This window comes from Vitis riparia, chromosome 1 (genome assembly GCF_004353265.1).
Source record: "Vitis riparia cultivar Riparia Gloire de Montpellier isolate 1030 chromosome 1, EGFV_Vit.rip_1.0, whole genome shotgun sequence".
Classification (NCBI taxonomy): Eukaryota; Viridiplantae; Streptophyta; class Magnoliopsida; order Vitales; family Vitaceae; genus Vitis; species Vitis riparia.
The window spans coordinates 1967293-1993811 of record NC_048431.1 but is presented as its reverse complement, the minus strand read 5'-3'; the positions used below and the strand labels follow the sequence as shown (position 1 = coordinate 1993811).

The 26519-nt window shown below is 33.5% G+C and overlaps 2 protein-coding genes across 7 annotated transcripts; one reads left to right on the top strand and one right to left on the bottom strand.

The window, feature by feature from the left end:
* Positions 1-1607: 1607 nt before the first annotated feature.
* On the bottom strand, positions 1608-6036 carry LOC117918892 (glutamine synthetase nodule isozyme-like). The gene is made up of 13 exons (XM_034835864.1): positions 5753-6036; positions 5624-5663; positions 5424-5527; positions 5291-5339; positions 5093-5199; positions 3821-3908; positions 3554-3682; positions 3098-3172; positions 2952-3005; positions 2621-2658; positions 2380-2539; positions 2189-2249; positions 1608-1948 (listed from the first exon to the last, which is right to left on the bottom strand). Exons 1-13 carry the CDS (start codon positions 5824-5826, stop codon positions 1857-1859), a joined length of 1071 nt encoding a protein of 356 aa, XP_034691755.1. The 5' UTR covers positions 5827-6036; the 3' UTR covers positions 1608-1856.
* Positions 6037-10778: 4742 nt separating this feature from the next.
* On the top strand, positions 10779-26296 carry LOC117918853. 6 transcript variants are annotated; one of them, XR_004651966.1, is made up of 14 exons: positions 10780-11129; positions 11754-12209; positions 13462-13539; positions 18596-18753; positions 18930-19005; positions 19409-19476; positions 20476-20725; positions 20942-21070; positions 21191-21297; positions 21378-21431; positions 21538-21621; positions 24563-24726; positions 25400-25751; positions 25862-26296. XR_004651966.1 is itself a non-coding variant. In XM_034835822.1 (14 exons), the coding sequence occupies exons 2-13, from the start codon at positions 11870-11872 to the stop codon at positions 25548-25550; spliced, it is 1659 nt and encodes a 552-aa protein (XP_034691713.1). In that variant the 5' UTR covers positions 10780-11129; positions 11754-11869; the 3' UTR covers positions 25551-25552; positions 25866-26296. The 6 variants fall into 6 exon arrangements, 5 of the variants coding, with proteins under 5 accessions (XP_034691721.1, XP_034691713.1, XP_034691700.1 ...); XM_034835822.1 differs by having other exon boundaries at positions 25400-25552; positions 25866-26296; XM_034835809.1 differs by having other exon boundaries at positions 25400-25552; positions 25647-26296.
* The last annotated feature ends 223 nt before the right edge of the window (positions 26297-26519 follow it).

The window sequence follows — 26519 nt, the reverse complement described above, 5'->3', positions numbered from 1 at the left end:
AGAGCCAAACATAACCTAAGACTCACGATAAATCAAATTGGATTTTACACTACACTCCAATCACAAATCAATAAAAAATAAAATTTAAATGTTAAATAATAAATTTTAATATTTATTTTAAAAGTAAATTTACCATTTTCAAACTTTATTTAAGTTTAATTCTAACTTAAAATTATAGCTCAATTTTTTATTTTATTTTTATTGGAAACGACAAAGGCATATATTGATAAAAAGGAAAGTAAAAATTGTAGCTCAATTTCATGTGATAATAAATAAAGTTAAGCTAAGTTCGAGTTTACATAAAATAAGAAAAACAAAACTTGACTACGGTGGTTAGAGCTTTTATCAAACTCAAACTCTCATACCGAGTCCACTCACTCATGAAATCATTTGAAGTTTAAAAAACCCACTTCCCAACTCACTTACCGTTGTCAAAAACCTTATGTTATCCCAAACAATTCTTTTTAAAACGTAAAGTAATTGAACATTAAGTAATCAATTTAAAATAACAATCATACAATTTAGGTTATTTTCTCTTCCCATTTTTGGAATAATTTTCTTTTATAATAATTGATTTTTTTTCTGAAAATAAATTGAATTGAGAAACAGTTTTGCCTTTTTTATTTTGATTAAAAGATTTTTTTTTTTTTTTACTTCTCCTTGTTTGTGTTTCGCGGCTTCAAATCTCAAATACAAAATGTTAAAAATGCAACAAATAATATATATTTTTTAGGGATAATTATGATTCAGGTTTGATAAAGAGAATAATGGGTTTAAAATTAACATAATTGATGCTGAGAAGTGAAATATGAAAGACAAAAATATATTTTAAAAAAATCACGAAAAATGAATGTGTTTACGAGTCTCATATTTTCCTATATATATACTCTTACTCCTTTATTCTCTCATTTCGATCTTCACATTTATTTCATTTCTTTAATTTATTTTCTAAAAATATTTTAATATTTGTTCATTTTTCTTTTTATTAAAAAAATTTTGAAAATTGAAAACACAATACATATATTAATAGACTTTTAGTTATATATTTTTAATTTTAAATATTTATAATTTGATTTATTTTTATATTTTATAATTGAATAAGTGAAATTTTAAGTAAAAAAAATATTTTATATAATTTAAATTTATTTTTACTTTTATTTTTCATATTTCATTTTATTATTAATGATATAACATTTTAGTATCCGTTGAAAGTAATTAATAAAACTTTCATAACAATTTTAATATTAATAATGTATTTTTAAAATGTAATAAATTTTAAGCAATAATTGTTTTTGCATATATTTTAGAATTTTCATACCATCTATATTGCTATGAAATAAAAATTCATATTAAGTATGCACTGAAGTTAGATCATGAAAAGAGATGATGAATAATATCATGTTCAATTTTATTTGTTTTTTTAATGATAAAAAATAAGTTTTATTTGTTTTCTATTTCACTTTATTTTTAAAAAGTGTTTTCAAATAACAACTATTTAGGAAATTTTAAAAACAATTTTTTGTTTTTAAAAACAAAAAACCATTTTTAATAAGCCCAAATCCGAAACGGGACTGCCAACTCACAAGCATAAAATTCAAAACACAACATGAATCAAAACATGAATTGAGAAGGCATACATACCACTTCATAACGTCAATATTCAAAGGCAGAATATAGCAGTACTTTAAACAGAGAGTTCCACAGATGAGAACTTTCCACCAAAGCCAAAAGGAAACCCAAGTTTGACAAGCAACCCATCAATTCAAAGCAGCAGAAATAGGAATTAACACAATTATTTATAGAAATCTGACCATACTGGTTTTCCTTCAATCAATTTCTATATTCCACTTTCCTTTCTAAGGCTTCCAGAGGATGGTGGTCTCGGCGATCATGGAAGTGACAACGTATGGATCCATGTTGGAAGCAGGTCTTCTGTCTTCAAAGTAACCTGCAATGGGAAGAACAGTTGTAGTTATTATTTACTAATCTTATAGAGATTATGTGTAAGAAGCATGCAGAAAGGTTATAACATGTGAAGTTTGGTCTGTGACTCTAATTCAGAGAGTTTAAAAGCTTGTTTAGTCAAGCTCAGAACAGAAGGGCTCGTCAAGAAATGATAGAAAATGAAATATGGCATTGGGAAGAGTTGAATAAATGGAAATGACTGAAGTGCAAGCATATGGCTAACCTTTTCCTTCCTTTTCAGTGTCACGGCCAACACGGATAGAGGCACCTCTGTTGGCAACACCCTGGGATTTGGATGGATGATGCAAAGATTAGTATAAAATATAGTTAAATAAAAACTTTTGTGAGCAGAAAATTGTACTACTAACAACAATGGGATGGAAGAAGAACACAGCATATAGATTTGTAACTTACCCAACAGAAAGTGTTGATGTCAGCTGTTTCATGGCGACCAGTCAATCTTCTCTCATTACCCTCTCCATAAGCTGAAATATGCTCCTTGTGGCGCAAACCCAACTTTTCAATTGCCTTTTTAATCACATCATATCCACCAGTATTCCTCATGGATTTCGTGCTGAAAAACACAACGAGTTGAAAAATTGCACAGAATAAAAGCACAAGCAAAGCACTTCAAAAGAATAGGGTAAATATCTACCTATAGTTGGTGTGAGCTCCAGCACCATTCCAGTCTCCCTGATTTTTCGTAGAAAATAAGATTAGACTAAAACCAAATGCTAGAAAAGGACCATGCAAGATCATGGACACGTAGAACAGTTCAATTCTTTACTGGCAACATTTTTGAACATGAGATGGTCTGTTATGTGTCTACTGATTGCACAATCTTGAGTCATAGGAACCAAGAAATCTAAAGAAGTCAACTACCAGTGCCCCAGAGTAGTTTTTGAAAGGAAATGGAACAATAATCAAGATTATTAAAATTGAACTAGAGAGAATGAGAAGCTCTATATTCAACTGATACAGACTCCCTTGATAGGTTTTGGGTCGAATGAAACGACAACTCCAGCGATTTCTGTAATCCTCTGTTAATGTCAAGGGGATCAAAGATCAGGAAAAAACTTCAGAAAAATAGTAAAAGAGCAGCCACTTCAACCAACTGTTTGAAAATAAATACCTCCAGAATGTACCGGGCAACCCATAATTCATCACCAGCAGAGATCCCAACTGCAGGCCCAACTTGGAATTCCCACTATACATGCAAGCATAATGAATATGTATTTAGAAGTTTTCAGTAAAGGCAAAACTCCTAATAATAGTCATTCTAAAATGTCCCATACATTGATAAGACAATCTTTTTCTAAATGGTTACAAACCATAGTTATTCCATCAAAACTAAACAATAGTTCAAACAACTAAAAGGACCCACTAATATTACGAATAATGTGAACATCACAACTAACCGATATGCATGAAGGACACAGAAGTGAGAAATTAGGACAGTGTAGGAGGACCAAACAAGGCAATGACAGAAACTATCTATCAAAGAAGCTCCTAATATTGCTTTAAACCAAAGCATACTAGATGATTATCCATTTTTCTCAACAATCAGTTGGAGGACTAACAACCATACCTGCCCAGGCATGACCTCTCCATTGATTCCAGAAATGTTGATTCCAGCATACAGGCATGCCTTGTAGTGAGCATCTACTATGTCACGACCAAAGGCCTTGTCAGCCCCAATTCCACAGTAGTATGGCCCCTGCAAACAGGTTTACACGCATGAGACTCTCATAAACTGGGCAACAATTAGGTGTTCAGATCCTAAATTCAGATACCCATTAAGCAAGACAGTTGGGGACATAGGTGGAATTTAGAACAATAATCAGTAGTATGGCCCCTGAGGGCCAGGGAAGCCGCCAACTGGCCATCCAAGCGGCCAGTTGACGTCCTTCTGAAGAAGAGTATATTCTTGCTCAATGCCATACCTAGGCACAAGAGGAGACAGATTCACAGTTAAGACCCAATGACTGACTTATTGGCACAATATCTTGTTATTTGCACAAAAAAAACAGTGCTTATGTGACAAGAGTCCTGGATGTTATCTTTTTGGATTAGCAGAGGAGGCATTAGTAAGTTTTTCTGAAGAAAAAAAAAAAAAGAAAGGGTAGAACGAACTCATTGTATCAATTTAAAAACACACATATAAATATAAAAAGTGGGTTTGGAGTATACGACGTCGCATTGACATGGACTGATGGGCAACCAACGCAAAGTCTGAGTTGGCAAATTTGTCCTATACATTAATCTAAAAGCAAAGAAAACATAATATAATCACCCAAGAAACCCGCCAACCCGCTTTGCCTTAAAGTCCAAGCATGACTCCAATTTATTAACAATAAAAAGTTTAAAACAAGCCAACCACCACAACCTAAACCAAACAACTCCGCCACCGACAAATAAATAAATAAAATAATAATAATAACACTCAGTAAAGAGGGAATTTTCCCAGAGAGAAAAATAAAAATAAAAAAAAACCCTTTTGTAAATGATATACATGGAAGGGAATATTCAACACCACCAACCACGTGAATCAGAAAGGTATATTCAACACCACCAACCACATGAATCAGAAAGGTATATTCAACACCACAACCTCCATGAAAGTGCCTATTCAAAACGACAGCCTGGATGGGCTGCTCCAATTTATTGGAGATAGGATTTGTTTGACCATGAGACAAGCCAAAACAGCTAGAATCTACATGGCCACGTCGGATTAAGCCTAGTTTTATCCATAGAAAAAAAGAGGAATTGTACTTTGATTTTTATGAAAATTATTTTTTTATAAATATGATAATTTTTTTATTTTCATTACTGTCTAAGGTATGAAATTTTTATTAAAAATTAAAATAGTAAAAATAGAAATACGAAAGCACCGCCGTGACTGGCTGATGGTACGTTTGACTTTTTAAGGAGGGATGGTGGATAACACGTGAATGGCAATGGTGTCTTTTAAGTTTTAACACGTGAATACCACTACCAAACTTCCACCACGACCAACCCCAACAGGATTCTCCCGCGAAGGCAGTGGCATTTTCGTCTTTTCAGTACAAGAAAAGAGAACTAAGAAACCAACATAGATGATAAATTCAAGGATACTATATGATATTACCAAGGCTCCTCGGCGGTAACTTCAGGATGGCTAAAAATCTTGGCAGCATTGAATCTCTTGTTTGTCGGGATTGGTTCGCCCCCTGGAGTGTAGGCATCGCACATGACCTATTCGACCCCACAAAAAAAGACATTACTACCCCTCAACACTCCCTCTTGTTACCCGGAAAAGCAATGAAACAAATATGAAGATTTCTACCAGAATATTGTCTCCTCCTCTGAAGGGATCCTTAAAGATCGCCTGAGGGCTGCTCGGTCAAAAAATAAAAAAGATTCTTCAGTATCGCAAAAGCAAATCACGGCTAGTATAAATATATTTATATAGCACATACTATAAAATGACTTCACTGTCTTCGCCGGGAGCCTGGCCGGTGCTGGATCCATCGTAGTTCCACTTCGGCAGTTGCGCTGGGCCAGTGACCGGACCGGAGAGGGTCTGAAACAGAGAAAAGTTTTTAAAAAGTCAAAACGGCGTCGCTTTGTTTCAAAGAGAAATCGGAGAAACGGAGAGACGCTGCGGACTGATACAAACCCTTGCTTTACTCCTCAAATCATTTCCGGATCCGCCGATCCTAAAACAAAAAAATAAAAAATAAAAAATAGACCCAAAAAATAAAGCGAAAAAGGAAGAAGAATCGGCGGGTTATTTGAGAGGCGATACCATATGTATTCGGCGATAATCTTCTCCGTGGAGTCACTGAGGTTGATGTTCTGGAGATCAGCGAGGAGAGACATGGTGGAATAGATAGAATAAGACACAGATGCAGAAAAAGAGAGAGTTGGCTTGACGAAAATCTGTGGTTGGCTCCTTATATAGTGGAGCTAATGTCACCTACCCCACCCGGAGGATCGAGAATCAAACGACGATTCCAAAGAAGGAAGAGAGTATTAAACTTATGAAAACAGAAAAATAAATTTATCGCCTGGAAATTAGGAGGTCATGGACCGGACTTTTTGAATGGTTTTTATGTCATTCCCTCTCTTTTTGGGAAGTGCTGTAAGGTCTTATTGGGTTTCTTTTGGGATTTCATATTATATAATATGAAATATTTGATAGGTTTGAAAAATCGGAATATTTCACCGAAATACCAATAAAATATTTGGACATGGTCGAACGATTATTGTTGGACAAAAAATAAGGAAAAAATCGAGAAAATCGACTAAAAGTCACTTGGGGCAAAAAATCGCCGATTTTTTTGCAGAAAAAACTTTATTTTAAAAATAAATATTTATCTTTTAATTATTCATTTCTAATTAAATTTTTTTTTTGTTAAGACTAATAAATGTAACTTTAAGTCGTTACTTTTACACCTTTTGGAATATGGGTTTGAAATAAGGATAAAAGACTGATAGGGTTTTTTTTTTTGGTTCCAAAAAGTTATATTTTATGTTTTTAAAAGGCAAATTTTATTTTTCTAAATATCTTTTTAATCCAGAAATTATTGATAAGAATATTTTATGTTTTGTAAATATTGGATAAAGTTTATAATACTATATAAGTATGAATTCTTTTTAATCTTATAAATGCGTTTTAAAGTACAGAGTTATGATTTTGGTCCAAAGTCGACAATATCCACCATACATGTCATTTGAAGTTTTGTTTATTTAAACTTTATATTTTAAATCAATGCAACTTCGATTTTGTTACTTACGCATTGTATTTTATAGTTTTAATTTATATACTATATAATAAAAAATTTCATTATTTATTTTCTTTTCCGTTTTAATTTGGTTTTCTTGTAAAAAAAAAATTACTTTTAATTTGTTTAATATGGTTTAACATTACTTTTTGTTATTCGATACAAAACTATGTCGATAATTTTAGTTTTTATTTATTTTTTCTTAGTTAACGAAAAAATAGATTTTCAAGGGTTATTAGTTACTTGGATACGACAACTCCTTGTGATAACTCGATTTATAGTAGTCTAAACGCATCAACCACATATGCCTAAGAGTTAAAAATGACCAATTACTCAAGTCGAACACCTCAATGTGAGAACTATGTGTCTAATTATGCCCAATTAGTCAAAAGTCCTCAACAACAAATACCTCCGAATCATTAGTCACCCATATCGAGCACTTTCCTTAGGCAATATTTTTTTTAACAATCCCAATAGCCTAAAACCCTTAAAAGCACTCTCTCAAGGATATTAACCTCCCAATACGAGTACTCTAATAAGACCTTTATCCTTTTAACAACCCTTGAGTACATTCACTAATGAAGCCTTAAGAAAAGGTCATATTAACGACCCTTGAAATAAATTGCACAGGTAATCAAACCATAAACAAATTTTTCTTTGAAGGGTCATCGATGACTTATCTAGTAACCCTCAAACATAAGCAAAACCACTTAAGAAAAAACAACTAAAAATAGAATTATCAAATAGATGATTGATTGATAAATAAAAAATGAGGTGGCCCAAAACACTATCCTCTACTGTTTTAAAAAATAAAAATAAAAATTCACCTTTCCCATTTTATCCTCCTTCAACCTCTTTTTTTTATCCCTTCTCTTCATTGGTGCATTTAGCCTCATTCATGTCAAACCTAGCCACAACTTCCTTTTATCCATCATTTTATTCGCATAAAAGTCAACCTAACTTGTGTGGTCAAATCTTGAGTTGTCTCATCTATTACCCTTCACGTGTCCATATGGGCAATGGCTATGTTAGCAAATAGGGAATTGATAGTCTTCATATTATCAATCAATGACTTCATGAGATTTCTCCTCCTAAGCCATCAAAAGTTCATCAATGTCAATCTTGCCATATTATTACTCTTTATCCGGAGCATTTACTTGAGATTGGGAGGCAATTGGATTGACCTCAAGAAGACTAACCTACTCTCGTAGATAGGAAGCCTTGTCTCATAAATCTTGATCTCTTGTTGAGAAAAAAAAATGAACACTTTAAGACTTGCCATCCTATCCACGTTTTCCTTTAAAATATTATCCTTATCATTCAATTTCTTTCATATAGCAAGAAGACTTGTAAACAACGGTAGGGACCACCTCTAGAACACCCTGGGAAAAATTTGCAACAATATCTTTATCTTTGGGGAAGAAAACTTCACATAATTATGACAAAAGGCCTTGGCTAAGAAAAACCGTTATCGACAAACAACATATTTATACCAATGCCTCTAATCAAATTGGGGGTAAAGGAGTTCATGTATGTCATCAAATCCCTTTATAGAAACGGGTTACAAAATCTTAAAAACTGTAAAGAGGATCCAACACTTGAGAAAACGTCCAATAATCAACAAGTGTGTGGCTTAGTATCCCTAAGGTTCTACATCAAGGAAAAAAAATAGTGAATGAATGAATAATAATACTGTAAAATAAACAAAATAAAAAAAAAGGCATGAGAAAAAGTCATGATACCATCTTTACTCTTTGTAAGGGGCATTAGAATAGCACTCTATGACACATTCAACCCCTTTTAATGTTATGACAAAGATATTAAAAATATGACATGATGTAACAAAGTGGAAATTCATTAATATACCTATTATGATTTTTGTTCATTTTTTTTTTTTTTATCATTGATTTGCATTATTACTTATTCAAGTATTCACTTTTGTATCATCTATATTGTATATGACTTAAATGCACTACAGGTTGCAAAAAAAAAAAAATTAAAGTCATAAGTTTATTTCAATATTATAAATTATTCACAATTGGTCTATTGACTTGTGTAAATTGTTTAAAGCTCTCATGCATTAGCTTCTAATTGGATGGATGACTTGTTCTAATTATTATGATGAATTTTCTACCAGGACTACATAATGATATATGATTATACATTGACATGACTTCTCCAAACTATTATGATTTATGAAATTAAGTTAATGTTGAAGTCTTCGGTCACTTAGACGTATCAATAGAATTAATTTTTTATACAAGAATGAAGAAACTATAAATATCACTTAAAAAAAAAGGTTAGTTGGGAAATAAAAGACAATGTAAAGTAACCAATATTGTGGTAGGAAAGTGGAATCTAAAAAGGCATATTTCACGTCATAAAAAAAATAATTTTTTTATAGCGGTATTTTTCAGGTTAAATTATTTTAAAGTGTCATATACTTATCATTAGAGTTTGTAGTGGTAGAAGCTAACCCAAAATGTGTAATATAAGATGTGGGAAACATATAAGTCTTAGTAAGAAAAATGTTTTTTTTTAAATAAAATAAAATTGTACCATTTATAGCCTCATCAACTTTGATTCTTCAATTTATTGAGTTAAAAGTGTAAGGAGGGAGGAAGAAAAGTGAACAAGATGAAGCAGAATCCATTAAGAGAATAGACAAATTAACCTCAATACTTTTGGCTCTGGGTCGCTTTGGCACCAGAGCCTTACTAGCTCATATGGTACCAGGAGGGCAACGTTCTAAGCCTTAAGGCCTATAGGACCCAAGTTCGAATCCTGGGGAGGCCACTCTATGATGCCCATGACTGACACAGAGCCAAAAATATACTCCGCGACCCTGCCCGGACAAAAACAAATAACGTCCTAACAAGTACTAATTAAACTCACTCAATTAATTGCAAGAGAATGTATAAAGTTAAAGATATAGTACTAGCATTCCATGTTTCCATCAAGGAATAAAATGCCACATGCAGTTTTGACATTACAGGGAATGGAAAACATAACGGACTACATTTTTACTTTTAAGTGTTTTCAATAATTTTTTTTTTTTATTTAAAAGTGTTTTTAGAAAAATCATCTATAAAGTGTTTTACCAAAAAACACCATAAATACTTTTTTAATATTATAACTTTTTAAAAATATTTATTTATTTTTTCAAAAACACTTTTTAAATTAAAAAACGTTTCTTAAGTCACCATCAAATGAACTCTAAATCAAACAAATGAGAGCATTTTTTAGCCATGTAGTCTCTAAAAATAATCTCAATGCTTAACCCATAAAAATAACCAAATTGATGAAGCTAACATAAAACCTTTTAACCAATCTGAGATGGATTTCAAATGGTTCAAACATTGATTAACATTATAAGGGTATAAAAGATACCAAAAGCTAAAGCAAAGGTATTTGAATTATTCTTTGTAGTATGGTAAGAAAAGCATTGAAATGGAGACTCATATCTCAAACTCAAAGGTCAAGAAAAACCACAAATTATGAAGAATCATAGTAGTTGAAACTCACTTTCAATATAATCAAGAAAAACAAAAAAAAGAGATAACAAAAAAATTTGCTTTAATTTTAGATAGATTTATAAAAAACAATACGATAAGGGGAAATAACAGGTATTCACTTACAACGGAATAAATGATGGAACTCATCATGCGTCATGGTAATTGAAGGGTTTTTTTTTAGGGTTTGTAAGGAAATACATTTTTTTTTGTTGAAGGAACTTTATAAATAGGTGTTAATTGAAAAGACATCATTAGTGGAATGCGAATTGAATAGAGGGTTTTTTATTGTTACTCACAGGGCAATAGAAATTTTTGAAGGGATTTTTTAGACATAAAAAGTCTTACGAGTGGGTTTTTCTTTTAATATAGTATAGATATAGATATAAATTTGTAATTTATTAATATTTATTTTTTTTAATAAAATAAAATAAAAATAATAATAATAAAATCCCTTAGCTCATATGTCACCGCCCAAACCCATTTTATTTCGGGCGGGTTTCAGCATTGGCAAGGTGTTGGAAGTTGGGGAAATAGAAACTCCTCTCTCCTTTTTTTTTTTTTGGTAAATTTTTAAAGGCGGGTGCGGATCTAATTAACAGAACTATCCAAAATCGGATTTTCCTTCATTTTCTCAGGAAAGTCGAATTGTCTCGGGTATGATTTGATTAGGGTCGGGATGTGGATTTGTCGATTTTTCCTATTAGGTTTTATCTATTTGCTTTGGCTGTGATCTCTATCTGTGGGGATCTGAGCCTCGGGAGACTCACTAGTTCAAAATGCTGGATTGGTGCTTCGGCGCTTGCCGAGTTCTTCAGTTCAGATCCCGTTAGGCAAGATCGCGGTCCTTGCGAGCCAGATCACAACTCGCCAAGTCAAATTGCTGGTATGTGTGTTTTTCTTTTGATAATATGTGTGAGTTTTCCTTATTTTTTATCACTCTCAATCTCGAGTGATCCACAACGGTGGAGGCAGAATATGTGTTAATTTTATTTCCTTTTTCTCTCAAAAATTTAAATTGCTGGATTCTCAGCCACAAGAAGGAGAATTTCCCCGTCTCTGTGTCAAATTCAGAAGTAGAAGTAGGTTTTTGGTTTGTTTGGTTGCTGAGGAAGAGGAGGAAAAGAAAATAGAGAACATTTTCAGTTAGTCCTGTTGTACATTGTTTCGCTGCTTGGTCTAGTTGCATGTCATTTGGATGGCCTTGCAGCTCTCTGGAGTCACATTTGTGTGAAATTTCTACACATTCTTTATGTGATTGATATGATTTATGAGGATTGGAAGTAGAGAGAAAAGTAAACTTATGGTCTTTCTTTGTTGTTTTGGTTCCCCAGAAAATGTGTAATGCTCAATTGAGCAGACTGACTTGACTCATAATTCTAACTTATTTTATCTAATTTGATTTTATCAGCAATTAAAGCTAACGTTCACAATGATTATGAAAACTGTGATGTTAGTTTGTGGTTTTTATTCTTTATTTTACTTATTTATTTATTTGAGTTTTTCACAGGTGGTTGTGATCCTTATTCTGGTGGTCTCGGAAGTATAGGTTCTTCCCCACCGTGCTTCAATAAATAATTCCCAAAAAAATAAATAAAAAAATCCATCACCTGTTGCACCAAAGGGATGTTGCCACCTAGAGTTTCTTTTGGATTTTCCTTTTTTGGAAGTGGGGATTCAAACAAGGCCTATGACTCAGTTGGTGGTGGTAAAAGTGAGCTTGTGCCATCTCTAAAACTACGAACTGACAAAGACGTATATAGGCCTGGTGAATCAATTGTTGTTACCATCGAGATTCATAACCCTAGTGGGGTCATAGATGAATTATCCAAAAAGGAGAATGCAGGTGATTTTCTTTGTCCACTTTTGGTGGAAATGCTTAGTTTTGAAATTAAAGGGATTGAGAAATTGGATAGTCAATGGTATGCCACCCAGAAGCCGCTACCTGGATCAAAGCAGAGGAGAGGTTTGTATTGTTACCAATCAGTTTTTTCGTTTATTCACATGTTTAGTATATTCTAAAACTTTGATGTTCTTTTATGCTTTGGACGAAACTTAAGAAAAGGAGAGATAGTAATCTTTAAATCTTATATCTTTTGTTACTATTGGTCTCTGAAAAATTCAGAGACAGCTTCAGACAAGCCAATTATTTATGCCAGAAATATATTATAGACTTCTTGATAAAAAAAGAAAAAAAGAAAAGAAAATAAAGTAAGCTAGATGGCTTCACTTAACAGTTCTATATTAAGTCCTCACAGTGGAGTTATTTTATATACATTTTGACTGGATAGATATTTAGACTTGATTTTGATCTTAAAAGAATGAGAGACAGGAAGGGAAAATGCTTCAAAACAGCAGCTCTTGTACCTATGCATTTTAAGCATTTGAGTGAGTGTTTCTTCTCCTGTTCCTTCCAGTATCCAAACTAGGGATTAGTATTTGGATTTGGTGAATTCTCCAACTTATGTTTCTAAGACTTTCAAGTTGATACTATGTGTTATCATAGTCCGGTAAAAATGATATTATAAATCAAGGTATAAATGTCAGTGCTGTTTTTGTTGCTTTGCTGACAACAGTAGAACGGCTATCTTAGTGATGATTATTTGCAACATACTGGCACAACAATGTATTATTTTATGACTGTTTCTGAAATTAATCAACTTATATGATGCATGTGAACTTACATGCAGTTAAAATTGATGGGAACAAAATGTTCATATTATTAGTTGATTGTGGTCAAGTATTTGTGATGGTATTTGGTGAACTGTGTTGAAAACCTTAAACTAGAATATCTCAATATCATTTCAAACAGAAAACAGAACCTCCTTTTCGTTAGGCACTGCTTAATATATCTTCTGCTTGCCTTCAAAAAAGAGAAAAAGAGAGAAAGAAAAAGAAAAAAATTAATTTCAAACAGAAAACAAATAAACATCAACAGAAAACACTGGCTCCTGGAATCTCAAACCACCTCAAACTTACAAGCTCAATCGTGGAACCTTCTCAAGACAGGCAAAGCTGAATCTTCTTGTAAACCTCAAGCACATGCAACAGGAAATACTTCCTGTATATGAAAACCATTTCAAACTTGCAGACTCTTGGGATGTGCCAAATGAACACTAATTGGATGAGCAAAAAGAAAAAGGAAAAAAGAACTTGTTGCATGAAGTAATTTTTGAATTCTTATTATACTAATTATGCATTTTGTTCATCCTTTACAGGAGAGCACATTTTTCTGGATTGTGCGACACCATCAATAGTTTCAAATCAGATTGTTTCCGCTGGAGCTGTTAAAACATGTAAGCTAGTTATGTCACTTATTCTATCCTTGCTTTATAACATTCAAGAGCTCCTATAAAAAATTTACTCGAGTATTAATTTAAATATTTTATGATTAAGTAGTTTTTCTTTGATAAGGCAAATCTTGAATTATAAACTTGAACCTTTTTGTAATTAAATTCTAAGGTGAATAAACATTTTGTTGTAATTGATGTTGTTGATGCTATTGATGCATGTTCCTTTTTGAAGCAACATGAAGTGTATAGTTTTTATTCTTCTCATTTTATGGAGATCCTCTTTAGTGTTATGGGTGTGGGCATGGGGGTGTTTTGTTTGGAGTTGTACTTCGCTAGGAATTAGGTGGATCATTTGGTTGGAGGAAATGCAGGTTTTTCATTTATCAAAAAAGGGAATATGGCATGGACTTATTGGTTGACTTCTCCTTGGGTATAAGTTGCTAAGGAATTTTGCTGATTTATGATATAATGGTGGATTAGGGCACAATTTGTTCTTCTCTTCATAGTACAACTTCTCATTCTAGTGTCAGGATTCACCTTCCATGAGGTATCATGGGGGTGGTAATGGGTCATGTCGTGTCATATTGAAATAAGAAAAGTGAAAAGTTACTCGATCCAATTGTGACGTGTTTAATAAGCGTGTTAGAATGGCCTTACACAAACACGACTTGTTTAACCCGTTTAATAAATAGGTTAAGTTGGATTGTGTATAAAATGACACGGATAACCTATGAAAATGATTTTAACCCGTTAATACGATTTCAACTTGTTAAACCCGTTAATATGATTTTGACCTATTAAACCATAATTATAACCTATCTAACCTATTTGATTTTTAATTTTACACTATATTATTTAATTTAATTTTTTAATTATAAAATATTTTTAATGTTTATAATTAAAATATATAAAATTTTACTTATTTATTTTTTAACTTTATGATATTAATAATCTAAAATGTATTTTTATTTTTTTAATTTTAATTTTTAAATATATAAAATTAATAAGTTTATGAGGATTAAATGAGTCACAAATGGGTTAGGTCATAAATTGGTCAATTTGATACGATTAAGTTAACAAGTTAAACGGTTTGAGCAATCAAACATGAACACGACATGTTTATTAAACAAGTTATATAGGTCGATACAATTACACTTGACTCAAATTCACTAAAATCTACGTTGTTTTTGAGTTGTGTTGTGTCAAAATTGAGTCCCTCTTTGCAATTCCCAAAAAAGTAAGGACTAGGTTAGAGAGAATTCAAAGGGACTTTTTGTGGGGAGAAAAAATAGAAAGAAGAAAGATCCATTTGGTAAATTGGTTAAAAGTTTATACAGATAAAAAGTATGGTGGTTAGGGCTAAGAAGTCTAGAGGGTCTTAATCAAGCCCTGCTAGGCAAATGGTTATGGAGATTTTCTTTTGAGTGAGAAAGCTTGTGGAGGAAGATTATTCATGGAAAATTAAGGGAAATGGAGGGGGGATGAACTACTAGAGAGATGGGAAATTCTTTTGGGATGTGCCTTTGAAAAGACATTAAAAGAAGTGGTGAAGAGTTCGGTTTTAGATTAAGTATCCAAATAAAAAAATGGTAAATGTACAAGCTTTTGGTGGGATAGATGGGCAGGGGAGCTTAAGTTGAAAGACGTATTCCCCATACTATTTAGAATAACATCCTTTAAAAGTGCTATAGTTGCAGATTTATGGGAGAGGAGGTGGTCATTGGGAGGTTCAATTTAGAAGATCCTTCCAAGATTGGGAGATAAAGGATGCAAACCATTTTTTTGAACTTATTTACCCATTAAAAGTGTAAGAAGGAGAGGGCACTTCACGTTGGAAAGATCATAGGAGGGGAATTTTCAATGTCAAGTTGTACTACAAGTCCCTAAGTGTTGAGAATAATTATGTATTCCCAGCCAAAGAGATTTGGGGATCCCATGCTCCACTTAGAACGTGTTTTTTTGCTTGAGAAGTTGTTTAGGGAAGATCTTAACTATAGATACGCTAATGAACAGGGGATGACTCATGGTCAACAAATGGAGTCTTTGTAAAGATAGTGAAGAATCAACTGATCATGTCTTGATTCATTGTAATAAGACAAAAGTGCTATGGACATTTTTGTTAGTAGTTTTTTGCTTGATTTGGGTGTTTCAACCTCAATAGAAAGCTCCTCTTTGAATGGAAATTTGAGGGGCTAGATAAGAAGAAAAGAAAAGAATAGTTTGACAATTGACTTTGATTTGGAAAGAGTGTAACCAAAGGACTTTTGAAAATGAAGAGCTCTCTAATCAAAGATTGAAGGAGTTATTCATTAAATCACTTTTAGAATAGTCACATGATTGATTGGAAATGGAGAACCTCTCTATTTTGAATTTTTTAGATGATATTTCTTGTGGTTAGCTTTGCCTTGTTTTTGTAGGCTAACAATGTATTTGTTTGGTGCCTTCTCTAGGTTGTTTTGTATATATGCCTATATAAATAGGGTGTGCCCTGTTTTTTTGGTGTTTCTTAATACATGCTTTTGTTTGTCTATTAAAAAAAATTTGAATTTTTGAAAATTAAAAAATATTTATGATGTGAAAAACAACACATATTCTCTATATTAAGATTTCAACAAAATTTTAAAAATAAATAAAATATTTTATAAAATCTATTTAATATTCATTATTATTATTTTTTGAAATTTTATGTTCGTTTTTTTTCATAGAATCATTATCATAATATATTTTTCATTATCTCAATGTATTTGAAGTTGTTTGTTTTATTATGAAAGTTGCAAATAAAATTGATTTTTTTCTTTTTATTTTGTATTTGATATTTTATTAAATAAGTTTCTTAATGGTGGGCTCTCTTTGGTTTTAATTTTTAAGATTTTAAGATATATTTATTTTTATATTAAATTTTATGCTATTTGATTACTGTTAAATTTAGTTTTATTTAATTGTTCACATCATAGATTTTTGATAGAATTGATTTTATGTTTAGTTTTGACAAATGGGGGGCGGGCATTCTCCTTCTGTTTCTTCTATTTCCAAAGATGGGGTCCATCGTCGGGAAAATCCAAAGCTTGGCTTCGTGGAGGGAGCAAAACGAGGGCTTTCAGTTGAATGCAATGGTGATGATTATGGGTTGTTGCGTATGATTTCTAGCTAGGGCTTGGTTGTGGACTTCTTGGGGAGTCCACCTAGTGATGCCAAGAGTGCAAACCTAGATGTGGGTTATGAGGGGGTGACTTTAGGCCTTATGGAATGAGTGCCCAAATATAGGGGCTCAGTGGAAGGTGAGAGCCTTTCCAATCTATCTTTCAAGAATTTTGTCTCCCTTAGCAAGCTTTTGTGATTACCAGTGGAAGGGTATGAGAAGAAAATTGTATCCCTGTTGAGAAAGTTGGAAGCCAAAAAGAGCGTAGAGTAGTAGCCTTGAGTATAAAGAGGAGGTGGTCCTCTATATCCCGCTTTGATAGGGAGCTTCGTAAATTGGAGTGCTTAGTTAATTACAATTAATCAAGTGGAAAAGAGAGGAGTCAAAAGAGCAAGTGTGATATGGCTTGTGAGTGGTCAAGAAGTTAGAGTTTTTTGGTTTGCAAGATTGGGTGTTTGGCTCTTCTTAGAAACAGGAAGGATAGTGAAGAGGAGAGGGGTCAGAATTGTTTCACTTGGTCTCAAAGGTAAGTTTATTTTGTAATTTCTAAGAAGGTAAAAGGTAATTGTTTCAAGAAGTGGCAAGGGAGAGTAGAATTGGCGGCAGGTTTCAATAAGATTGCAGAAATTGGATTTGGGTTGCAAGCATGAAAGGCCACCTTGGGTCTTTATGTCTTTGAAGGCATTTAGGGTGATGTTTTTGTATGGGGTTGTGATTTGTTTTTTCTCTTTTCCTTTTGTTATCCTTCTAGCACTATTTGTATACTCCCATCTATACTCTGTACGCCTTTTCCAACCGTTGTTAATATATATGCTTAGTTTAGCTATAAAAAAAAAATGTGGCTTAATAGAGTACTTTGAATTATAAATAATAAGTATCAAACTTTCTTAAGCTACTTATAGTTTACTTGAAGTTTTAGTAGTTGTGCTGCCTCACATGAGAGATAATCATTAAATAAAAGACTTCACCACTTCTAATTAATTTTTATTTAGTTATTTGAACCTTGAAGAGAAATTCCTGGCTCGAATATATATATAAGAAATTCATGGCTTTCCTTTTGTATAGTTTCATGTGGTACTGTATTGAGGTATAGGCGTATTTTGCTTTTTGGAGAAAACCTATTCATTTGCTCTATTCAACTTCAATCAGAGTTTGTATATTTGAAAAGGATTTCTTGTCCTTCACATGTACATGTACTTTTAACATCCGTATGGATAAAAGCCCACTAGGATAGCCCAGTTGGTTAGGGCAAACGCTCGGAGGTGTGGTTCCAGTAAGAGGCACATGGTCTCAAGTTTGAATCCTGTTATTGATGATACCCTGATTTAACTAGTGCTGGTTGTTGCAGGCGTGGTTAGCACCCTGAGGTTTGGGTCCTGTGGAGCGTCCTAAGGACTTGGTCATGGAAGGTTCTTTGGTTATAAAAAAAAAACAGTATAAAGGAATACTTTGTTTCTGATATAAAAAAAGAATCAAGTTGACAGGAAAAATTTTATAAGACAATACAACCTTTCTTGTTTGGTGGATGAACATATTGGGCAGTCACTGAGCAACACATTTAAAAATGAGTATAGCTGGAATAAGGATGCTAAGATGGATGGTTAGAAAAACAAGAAAAAGTATAAAAATAAATGAATGCATCCAAGGGAGGGTAGAATTACCAGATGATGAGAACCTTTTGATTAATGGACGAAATGTAACTGACCTATTGTTGAGGTTTGTTTGTTTTTTGATGTAGTTTAAAGTTAACTGCAGCATGTTTGTTCTGATGTTCTTTTCTTGTAAGTTAAGTGTCAGGATGCGATCAACATTATATCAACTCATCTTACTTATCAAAAAAACATTATATGAACTCATCTTTAAATTTACTATTTTATTGTTCTGATTCAATCTCCTTTAACACACTTATATTACCTGCAGATGTGGCTCGAACTGAGCTGCCCAGCATTGTACCACCTTCTTACAGGGGTGCTACCATTCGTTATTTTTACTACGTCCGATGTACATTATCTGGAAGATGGCTGGTTCTGGAAAATGGTCATTCCCCAAGAGAGTCAAGAAAAGATCTTATTGAACTGGTAATTGTATATTTTTTATGTAATCATTGAAAAAACTTTCTACTGTTCTTCACTTAAATATGGAAGTAAACTTGTAATGGTGTACGCAGATTCTTTAACTCATAATTTTATTTTGTGGTTGGTACATTTGCACATCTACTCGAATTACATTTTTCATGTTACTTCAATTTGGGCAGGAAGCTCGCATTCCATTGCAAATATGGGTTACTCAGAAAACCAGTGGCTTGCTAATTGAAGAAGGTCATAATGATGGTTAGTTTTGCTTGTGTCCTACTTATTTCAAGTGCTAAACTTATAACTTGTTTCATGCTTCTGCTCAAAAGTTCACCATGAGAGTTCAAAATTTGATATCTTGTCATTTTACCACTGAGATTCATATTACAATTTTTTTTATTGCTAAAATAATCATTGATAGTATTATTATTAATGAATATAATTTCAACTAACCATAACTAGTAGTGAATTTTTTGGTTAGTAAAAATAATTTTCAGTAACCATGGTAGTAGTCATCAATTACAAAGCTTTAACATGGCTCATAATGTAGTGTTGCTACTCAAAAATTTTGAATTTTGTGTTTGCCATGTGACAAGAAAATTTTTATCTTTTCCCATACTCATGAAAAAGAATAACATGAGGTGCATGCTTCCATTTTCAGGAATTGTTCCTAATGCAGCTATCCAAATGGATGTATATTGGAAAGAGATGGATGGAGACTCTGATTGGGTAAGCTGTTAACTGTACTGGTTATTGCTTCTAGTGTTCTGCTTTCTGTTAGAAGCTATGTTCTTCATGTTCTTTGAACCAATGTTTTTCAGTATCTGTGTGAATAATTCTGTTTGACTTGATATTTTGAGATCTAGGGAGCTATGTCAGTAGAGTAGTTGTGGCAGTATCCAACATGCGTTGAGCACATGGCTGTAACAGTCCAGAATTTCAAAATAACTTTTTAATTCAGATGCCTTCAAACCCAAGCTGCTTGGGTTTTGAGAGATTAGAGAGAGAGATAGCCTGTGGTTGTGTGTCCAAGATGTCTTGGGCACAAGTCTGTGCATGTCTGGAATTTTAGAATTATTTTTGTAATTTTATTATGTGCCCACCAGCTAGTTTGGGTTTTGTGTGTGTGTGTGTGTGAGAGAGAGAGAGAGAGAGAGGGAGCTTAGGATTTTGAAGAAGGAAAATCTTGAAGAAAACTACATGTGTTGTTTCCTATCAAAAAAAAAAATCTTGAAGAAAACTCTCTTTGATACCTTTGTAATTATGGAAATCATACCACATGACATTACTATTAATAATTTAACCCTCATTTTCAAATTTATTGCCTATGTCTTCCATTTACGGAAGTTCAATCGCCAAATTATTGTTTACATCTTACCAATTTCTTTTATAAACTTATTAGCTTCATCAATTAACTATAAAACTAGGGCTATACCATAAATAAATGAGAACTAATGGACCTTCCTTTAATAATTGCACATGTAATATTTTAAATCTTAAAAAACTTATCAAAAAAAAAAATTTTAAATCTTAATAAAAAATTATATGTTTCACCCTCTACCACGTACATTCACACATACATAGAACATCTTAGTGGCAACTTTTTTTTTTTTTTTAATAATAAAATTCTTTAATAACTTCCATGTTGGTGTACGCATATGTGTCGTATTTGTGTTCCATATCTGTATCTACACAACATGGTTTGAGATAAAGTTGAAATCTTTATAGGTTAGAGCAAATGAAACATATGATGGAGTTGAGGAAGGCTATGAAAGCTCAAGGGATGAGGTCTCATCTATTTCTTCCTACAATCCCATGAAGGAAAATATACACAAAAGCTTCGGAAGTTCTTTGTCCTTGCAATCTTTCTCTGCGAGATCTTCAACTCCCTATCTCGAAGGTGAACGCACAAGTATATCTTCATATGTCACACTTCCTCGGTTGTCTGTGGCTGAAGTCATAAATGATTCTAGCTTAGGTGAGTAAACTATACTTGGCAACAATGTATGCTTTCGTTTCTTTTCCTGTTGGGGAATTGATCTTGTGGATGTTTTCACCCATTGCATTAGGTTATTGTGGTTTTTTGTATAATTTTTATCATCTTACCCCTGATGTAATGAAACCCTACTATTTTATATATCTGGAAGTGCTTTACCAAAAGCATATCTGAATGGGAGTTTGTCCTTGCAAACAGATGCTTTGTCATCCCAGAAGTCTTCAGCCAATCTCTCTCCAAGTGAGCAGAGAAAGGATACAAAACCCATTTCTGCAGATGATGAGGCAGGAGTCTCTACCATACCAGCAACTGATGATCCAGCAGCATGTAATCATCTTGCTTTCTTCTTCAAATAAATGTTTTATACTTTTCGTGTAACTTGAATGATTGGATCTACTGAGTCCTGCTTGTTATAGTAAACTTATTTGCTGCAAACATTTTCTGCAGCAGAAGGCTTTATTCGAGGAAGGTCCTACAATATCAGGCTGGATGACCAAGTTTTGCTTAGATTCTCCCCAAAGAACTCTGACTCAACCTATTATTTCAGTGATATGGTAATAGCAGTTTTTTTGTAGTGTCTCATCTCTGTACTTCATATCTTCAATGACTGTACATTTCTTGCATTTGTCAACAGATAGGTGGCACTCTTACTTTCTTTCATGAAGAAGGAGCTAGGAGATGCCTTGAGGTAATGGCAAAGTATATAGAACAGAAAAATCTTCAAAAGCAGTTAACAATTTGTTTAATTGTATTTATTTTTCATGGAGTTGACAATAAGTATTACTGTCTTCTAGGTTTCCATAACATTGGAGAGTTCGGAGACTGTTAATCGCCGTTTTGCTCATCCTTCTCGGAGAAATTCACTCACAATTACAAAGGTAGACTCTTTGAATTTGAGTCATGATACTGAATTGGTTGAGTGAGGAATACAAAGGTGCCAAAATGACACTGAGATGAAGAGAGTAACAAAAAACACTTGTCTCCCATAAAAAAGAGCCCAACCAATCAACAAAATCTAACATAGATATAAAGCCTCTATCTAACTTTCTAGCCTAAAGCTAGATAGAGGGAGCACAAGAAAGATTTTTATGGCAACTCAGAAAAGACATTTACTTGCTTGTTTCACCATATCATAATGCAAAAATGATCTAAAATTTAATGCCCTTTGTACAAAAAAGCTTCTAAGAGACATCTTTTTTCCTTTTTCTAGCATGACAACTATTGTATGTGGAGGTGTTGTTGGGGGTTTGTGGAGGTGGGGTTTGAGAAAAGATTGGCACGCTGGACAAGGCACTATTTATGCAATGAGGGCAAAGTTAACACTCCATAGATGAAGGGAATGCCAAGGAAAATTCAAGATCACAAAATAGAGAGGAGGCTAACAACTGGTCTTTGGACTTGTAAACTTCATAAAATTGAAAATTATTGGATGTGATGAATAAAAATTTCACCTTTTGTGTACAAGCTGTCCAGATTTCATGAAAACAAAATTCTATTTAAAAGGGGCATCCCGTTTCCTTTATCCCAATCCATCTGACTGCTGAATCATATACTTGGATTTTAGAATCTGATTGTGAAATAATAAATTAGATTAAGACACTATCCCAATACCCTCATGTTATAGAATAATTAGAAAATAACGCTGGAAAAATAAAATTGGAATAAAACCGGTTTATGCTATTGGATCTCTAAACTCGTGGATGTGAATTTGATGTTGATGACGCTTTCTGAACAACACCAACTTGAACAGAAACTGCTGGACCTGGTGCAGCTGCAGAGATCTTAGCAACCAACTGGTCTTCTTCAGTGTTCTTGGTTTGTTGCACAAGATGGTGTAGCTCCCTCTCTAACCACTCAAAAGATTGTGCCTTTTCAACCACAAAAATTCTGAGTGTGATATAGAGCAGCCCTAAAATACAATAAAATAAAATGAATGCACAAAGGGTGTGATCTCTGTTGAAAATAGGGAGCTAAAATATGCTTTATATTGGAAATCCTGTTGCACCACTACCTCTTTGAAAAGCTTCCTTCTTAATTAAATTTCCCAAATATCTTTCCAATTGAGTTGTGATTCATAGTATGTCCTTAATTAGGATGCTGAAATTTATTTTCAATGGTCTGAAAACCCTAAGATAAACTCAGTTTCCCCATGGAAAACAAACCTTATTTCATCCTCCTTTTCAAGTCAGTCTACCGATTTGTTATCTAATTCCTTTTGCTCACTTATGCAATAAATAAACTATGATTTAAAGTGTGTTTGAGGAAACTTAATACTTATATTTAATGACTTAAAGTGATCGACTTAAATTGACTTTAAGTTAAAGTACAATTTTGTTGTACACATCTTTATCAACACACTAGTTGTAAGCTCGATAACTTTTCCTATGACTGAGTCAAATCATACTACCAACTAGAAGGTAGCTATTGTGTGCTGCAACTGATCAAATAGGTTGCCCAATTCTATTTATGATTGGGAACAGTGATTTAGCTGGAGGCTATGTTTGGTTTTCGGAAAGGCTACTTTTGTTCTCTATTTTATTTTCCTCACATTTTTCCCTCAAATTTTCCAGAAACCAAACATGGATGAAAGGAACCAACAACTATGAACCGTAGTTATATACAGTGGCGTCTACAATCTGAACTACTGGACATACTAGTGCATTGCCTATGTACTAAACTATATGCAACTTCTCCACTGTGTGCTATTGATTTTGTAGTGGAAGAATGTACATCGATATATAATGTCTCTCGAGTGACTTTCTGAGCATACGATCTCAACCTTAGAAGTGTCAATCCTATTGTTATAAATATGTTAAACTTTGTCATTCTGCACTTGGGTTAGAGGTTGGAAAAGCTACAGAGCTATTTCCTATGATGTGGGATGAAGGAGATATGCCACTTCTATGTGAAGTTATGTATGCCCAGAATACAGTAAAAAAAAAGGATCCTAAATTGGGGCTCAATAAAGTACAGTGGAAGAATTCAGGGACACAGACAATATCCATCTATTTTTTCAGGAGTATCAAACAGAAAACAAGCTCAAAATGTGCCACAATAAAGTACAATGGGATTATTGAGGGATCCTAAAAACGTCCAGTGAGCCAAAATAGGATAGGGAAAAAGGGAAACAAAGCAGAAGCTCAAAAGCTCAGTGATGGCACAGGTTTTCAATAAAATCTAAGGATCCATGCCTACTATGAATATATTTGATTGTCCAGATATCCAATATTATCATACTGAAAGACACTCTTTTAGCCTTTTCTCTTATGCAGATCAACAGCTTTTAAAGTTCATGTCCTCTTTTCTTTTCAAATGCAATGCCTAGACAAAATGTATCTGTATTCCTGACCTGTTCTTGAACCCTGTTGATTTATTTCTCATGCCAGATAGAAAGAACTCCCTCATCAAACAAGAGAAGATCCAATTCGTACTAGATAGGGCAAAATAAAAACCCATGATCTTTGAGCCACAGAGCCTATGGATCAGTAATTGATTTGCCTGATTCTTCTGCTATTTCTGCACATGTGACACCAATTTTATGGGGTTCACCCTCTCCACTTCAACCGGTCAATAAAGAGAATCTTTCCCTGCATTTCTTGAAAGTTGCTTCTTTAAAGGAGCCAATAATCTCCATGATTTCTACTTATAAAAAAAATAAAAATAAATAAATAATAATCTCCCTAATTTCTTTTGCTGGAAATTTGTGTCATCCTCCGCTGATGAATTTGGGAAAATAGATTTGAGTTTGAATTTTCCATTTCTAACATGCCAGTTTGAATTTGATTTGTAGTATGTTCATTGGATCATCTTGTTGTGTAGGTTCAAAGTGATCACCATGAAGTTGTTGCAGACCTGGTGCAAACAAGTTTTCTTTTTTCCATTCCCATGGATGGGCCTATGTCCTTTTCTACTCCCCATGTCTCTGTGCAGTGGGCTCTTCGATTTGAGTTCTTTACTACTCCAAAGAGTGTGGACTTGACAAGGTGTGACTAAATATCTTCACATAAGCTGCTTGTTTCTTTATTATCTGGTGAATTAATTTTCTATAAGGGTTCTCATGATTCTTACTGTATACTTGACCATCGAAAGATTGTATGCTAGTGACCAGGGGCAGAGCTAGAAATATGATTTGGAGGGGGAGTGGGGGTGGTGGCGCAAAAGGAGAGAGATTAGTTTCAGGGGTGGGCAGATACGAGCCAGAAAGCAGTATTTGGCTCACCGGTTGGTCAAAACTGAGGTCATAGGATTAATACCTTATTTTGCATGCTAAGTTTTTTATTTTTCATGGGGGCATGTGCCCCCTCTGACCCCTGCCTGAATCCACCAGCGCTAATGGCATGAAAAGATACGAGTTTGTTAGTATTGAAGAAAAAAGGCCCTATTATGGTTGCACTCATGGTAGTCTGAAAGTGGTTTGATTGATCTGAAATGAGTAAATGGATTTCATCATTTTTGTTAGAGCATTTTTGGTTCTTCTCTGCAAAAAGGAAAGGGGTGGGTTGTTTTGGTTCACTATTGTTTTCTTCATTGAGCTTTAAAACCTTGCTTAACAGATTCAGAATGCAATTACCCGCAGCTATTTGCTATTTCAGCTGTCATCAAATATTTCTAACCATCTTTTATTCTAAACCTCTATCACGAATTCTTGAATTCTAGATATGAGCATCCTCTTCTGATAGAAGGAAGAGACAAATGCGAGTGGGTTCTCCCAATAACCGTGCATGCACCTCCGTCAGGGACTGCTGCTGCTGCTCACACCAGAAATGACAAGTCTTTCACTTTAGAACCTTTATGGGTTCGGAGTTGAAGGTAATCAAACCTCTTATTAAAGTCAAGTAGCTTTACTTATTTAGTTTCTTCTCTGTGAAATTTACAAAACGGTCTCTCTACCCCTCTCATCCAGAAAGTTATTAAGAATCTTCACATAGAGTTATGCCGGTGCATTTGTACTAGTTCTTTGTAGTGAAATTGCTTAAGCCTGTAATCAGAACTCCTAACCTGGAAACCTGTAAGAATCGTTTCCTACTGTAATTACTCTTGATTCTCACTATTTAAAAGCATGCTGCAGAATCATAAGATTTGTGAATTACACATTTTCTTTTTCTTCTTTTTAATCAGTCAGATCAGTTGTAGCTGAAGCTGCTAAAGTTGCTAATTTAGCCACATTAGTGCCTATGAAGTCCTGCAATCAACGTATTCTTTTCAGAGCAAAGTTCACTGTAATGCCAAATTATCAAGTTGCAGCCCTTGATAAGGGATGACCGAGGGAGGATGGATCTTAGTAGCAAGCAATAGTGTCATGTGTAGGTGAATGGTTTCAACGGCCAAGACATTGAATATATCTAATTTTGAGAACTGGCCATGTGTTGTGCCCTACCCTACCAATTCATATATTTTTTTTTTCCCATTAAATTCTCTCTTTTCTCTGAGTTGTATTACTCTTTTTTATTTCTGACACTCCAGAAATTCACACTGGCAGCTAAATTTTGTCTTTAGAGGCTCCTGTGTCTCTACGGTGGGAGATGATTATTGGAATCCTTGTTTTTCCCTTTATATTGGTGAAAGATTTGTTTCATTTATATTCAGTATTAGATGAAAGAAAAGGAAATGTCAAAAAAAAAAAAAAAAAGGAAAATCAAATATAAATAAAATTAGTTAAAAACTTATGTATTTTAATATTTATATTTAAAAGTGTTAGAATAAGTGAAAAGAGTTTGAATAAAAAGATAATTTGTTGATTTTAAATCTTATTTTACCCTTTTTCCTTTTTATTTTC

Bases quoted from the DNA above. Each gene is read 5' to 3' on its own strand.
- LOC117918892 (XM_034835864.1), bottom strand. From the start codon at position 5,826: ATGTCTCTCCTCGCTGATCTCCAGAACATCAACCTCAGTGACTCCACG. The intron at 5,340-5,423 runs GTATGTGCTATA...TTGACCGAGCAG, and splicing joins GACAGTGAAGTCATTTTATA to CCCTCAGGCGATCTTTAAGG. The intron at 5,200-5,290 runs GTAGAAATCTTC...GGGGTCGAATAG, and splicing joins GAGGAGGAGACAATATTCTG to GTCATGTGCGATGCCTACAC.
- LOC117918853 (XM_034835822.1), top strand. From the start codon at position 11,870: ATGTTGCCACCTAGAGTTTCTTTTGGATTTTCCTTTTTTGGAAGTGGG. The intron at 21,622-24,562 runs GTAGACTCTTTG...CTTGTTGTGTAG, and splicing joins ATTCACTCACAATTACAAAG to GTTCAAAGTGATCACCATGA. The intron at 24,727-25,399 runs GTGTGACTAAAT...CTTGAATTCTAG, and splicing joins AAGAGTGTGGACTTGACAAG to ATATGAGCATCCTCTTCTGA.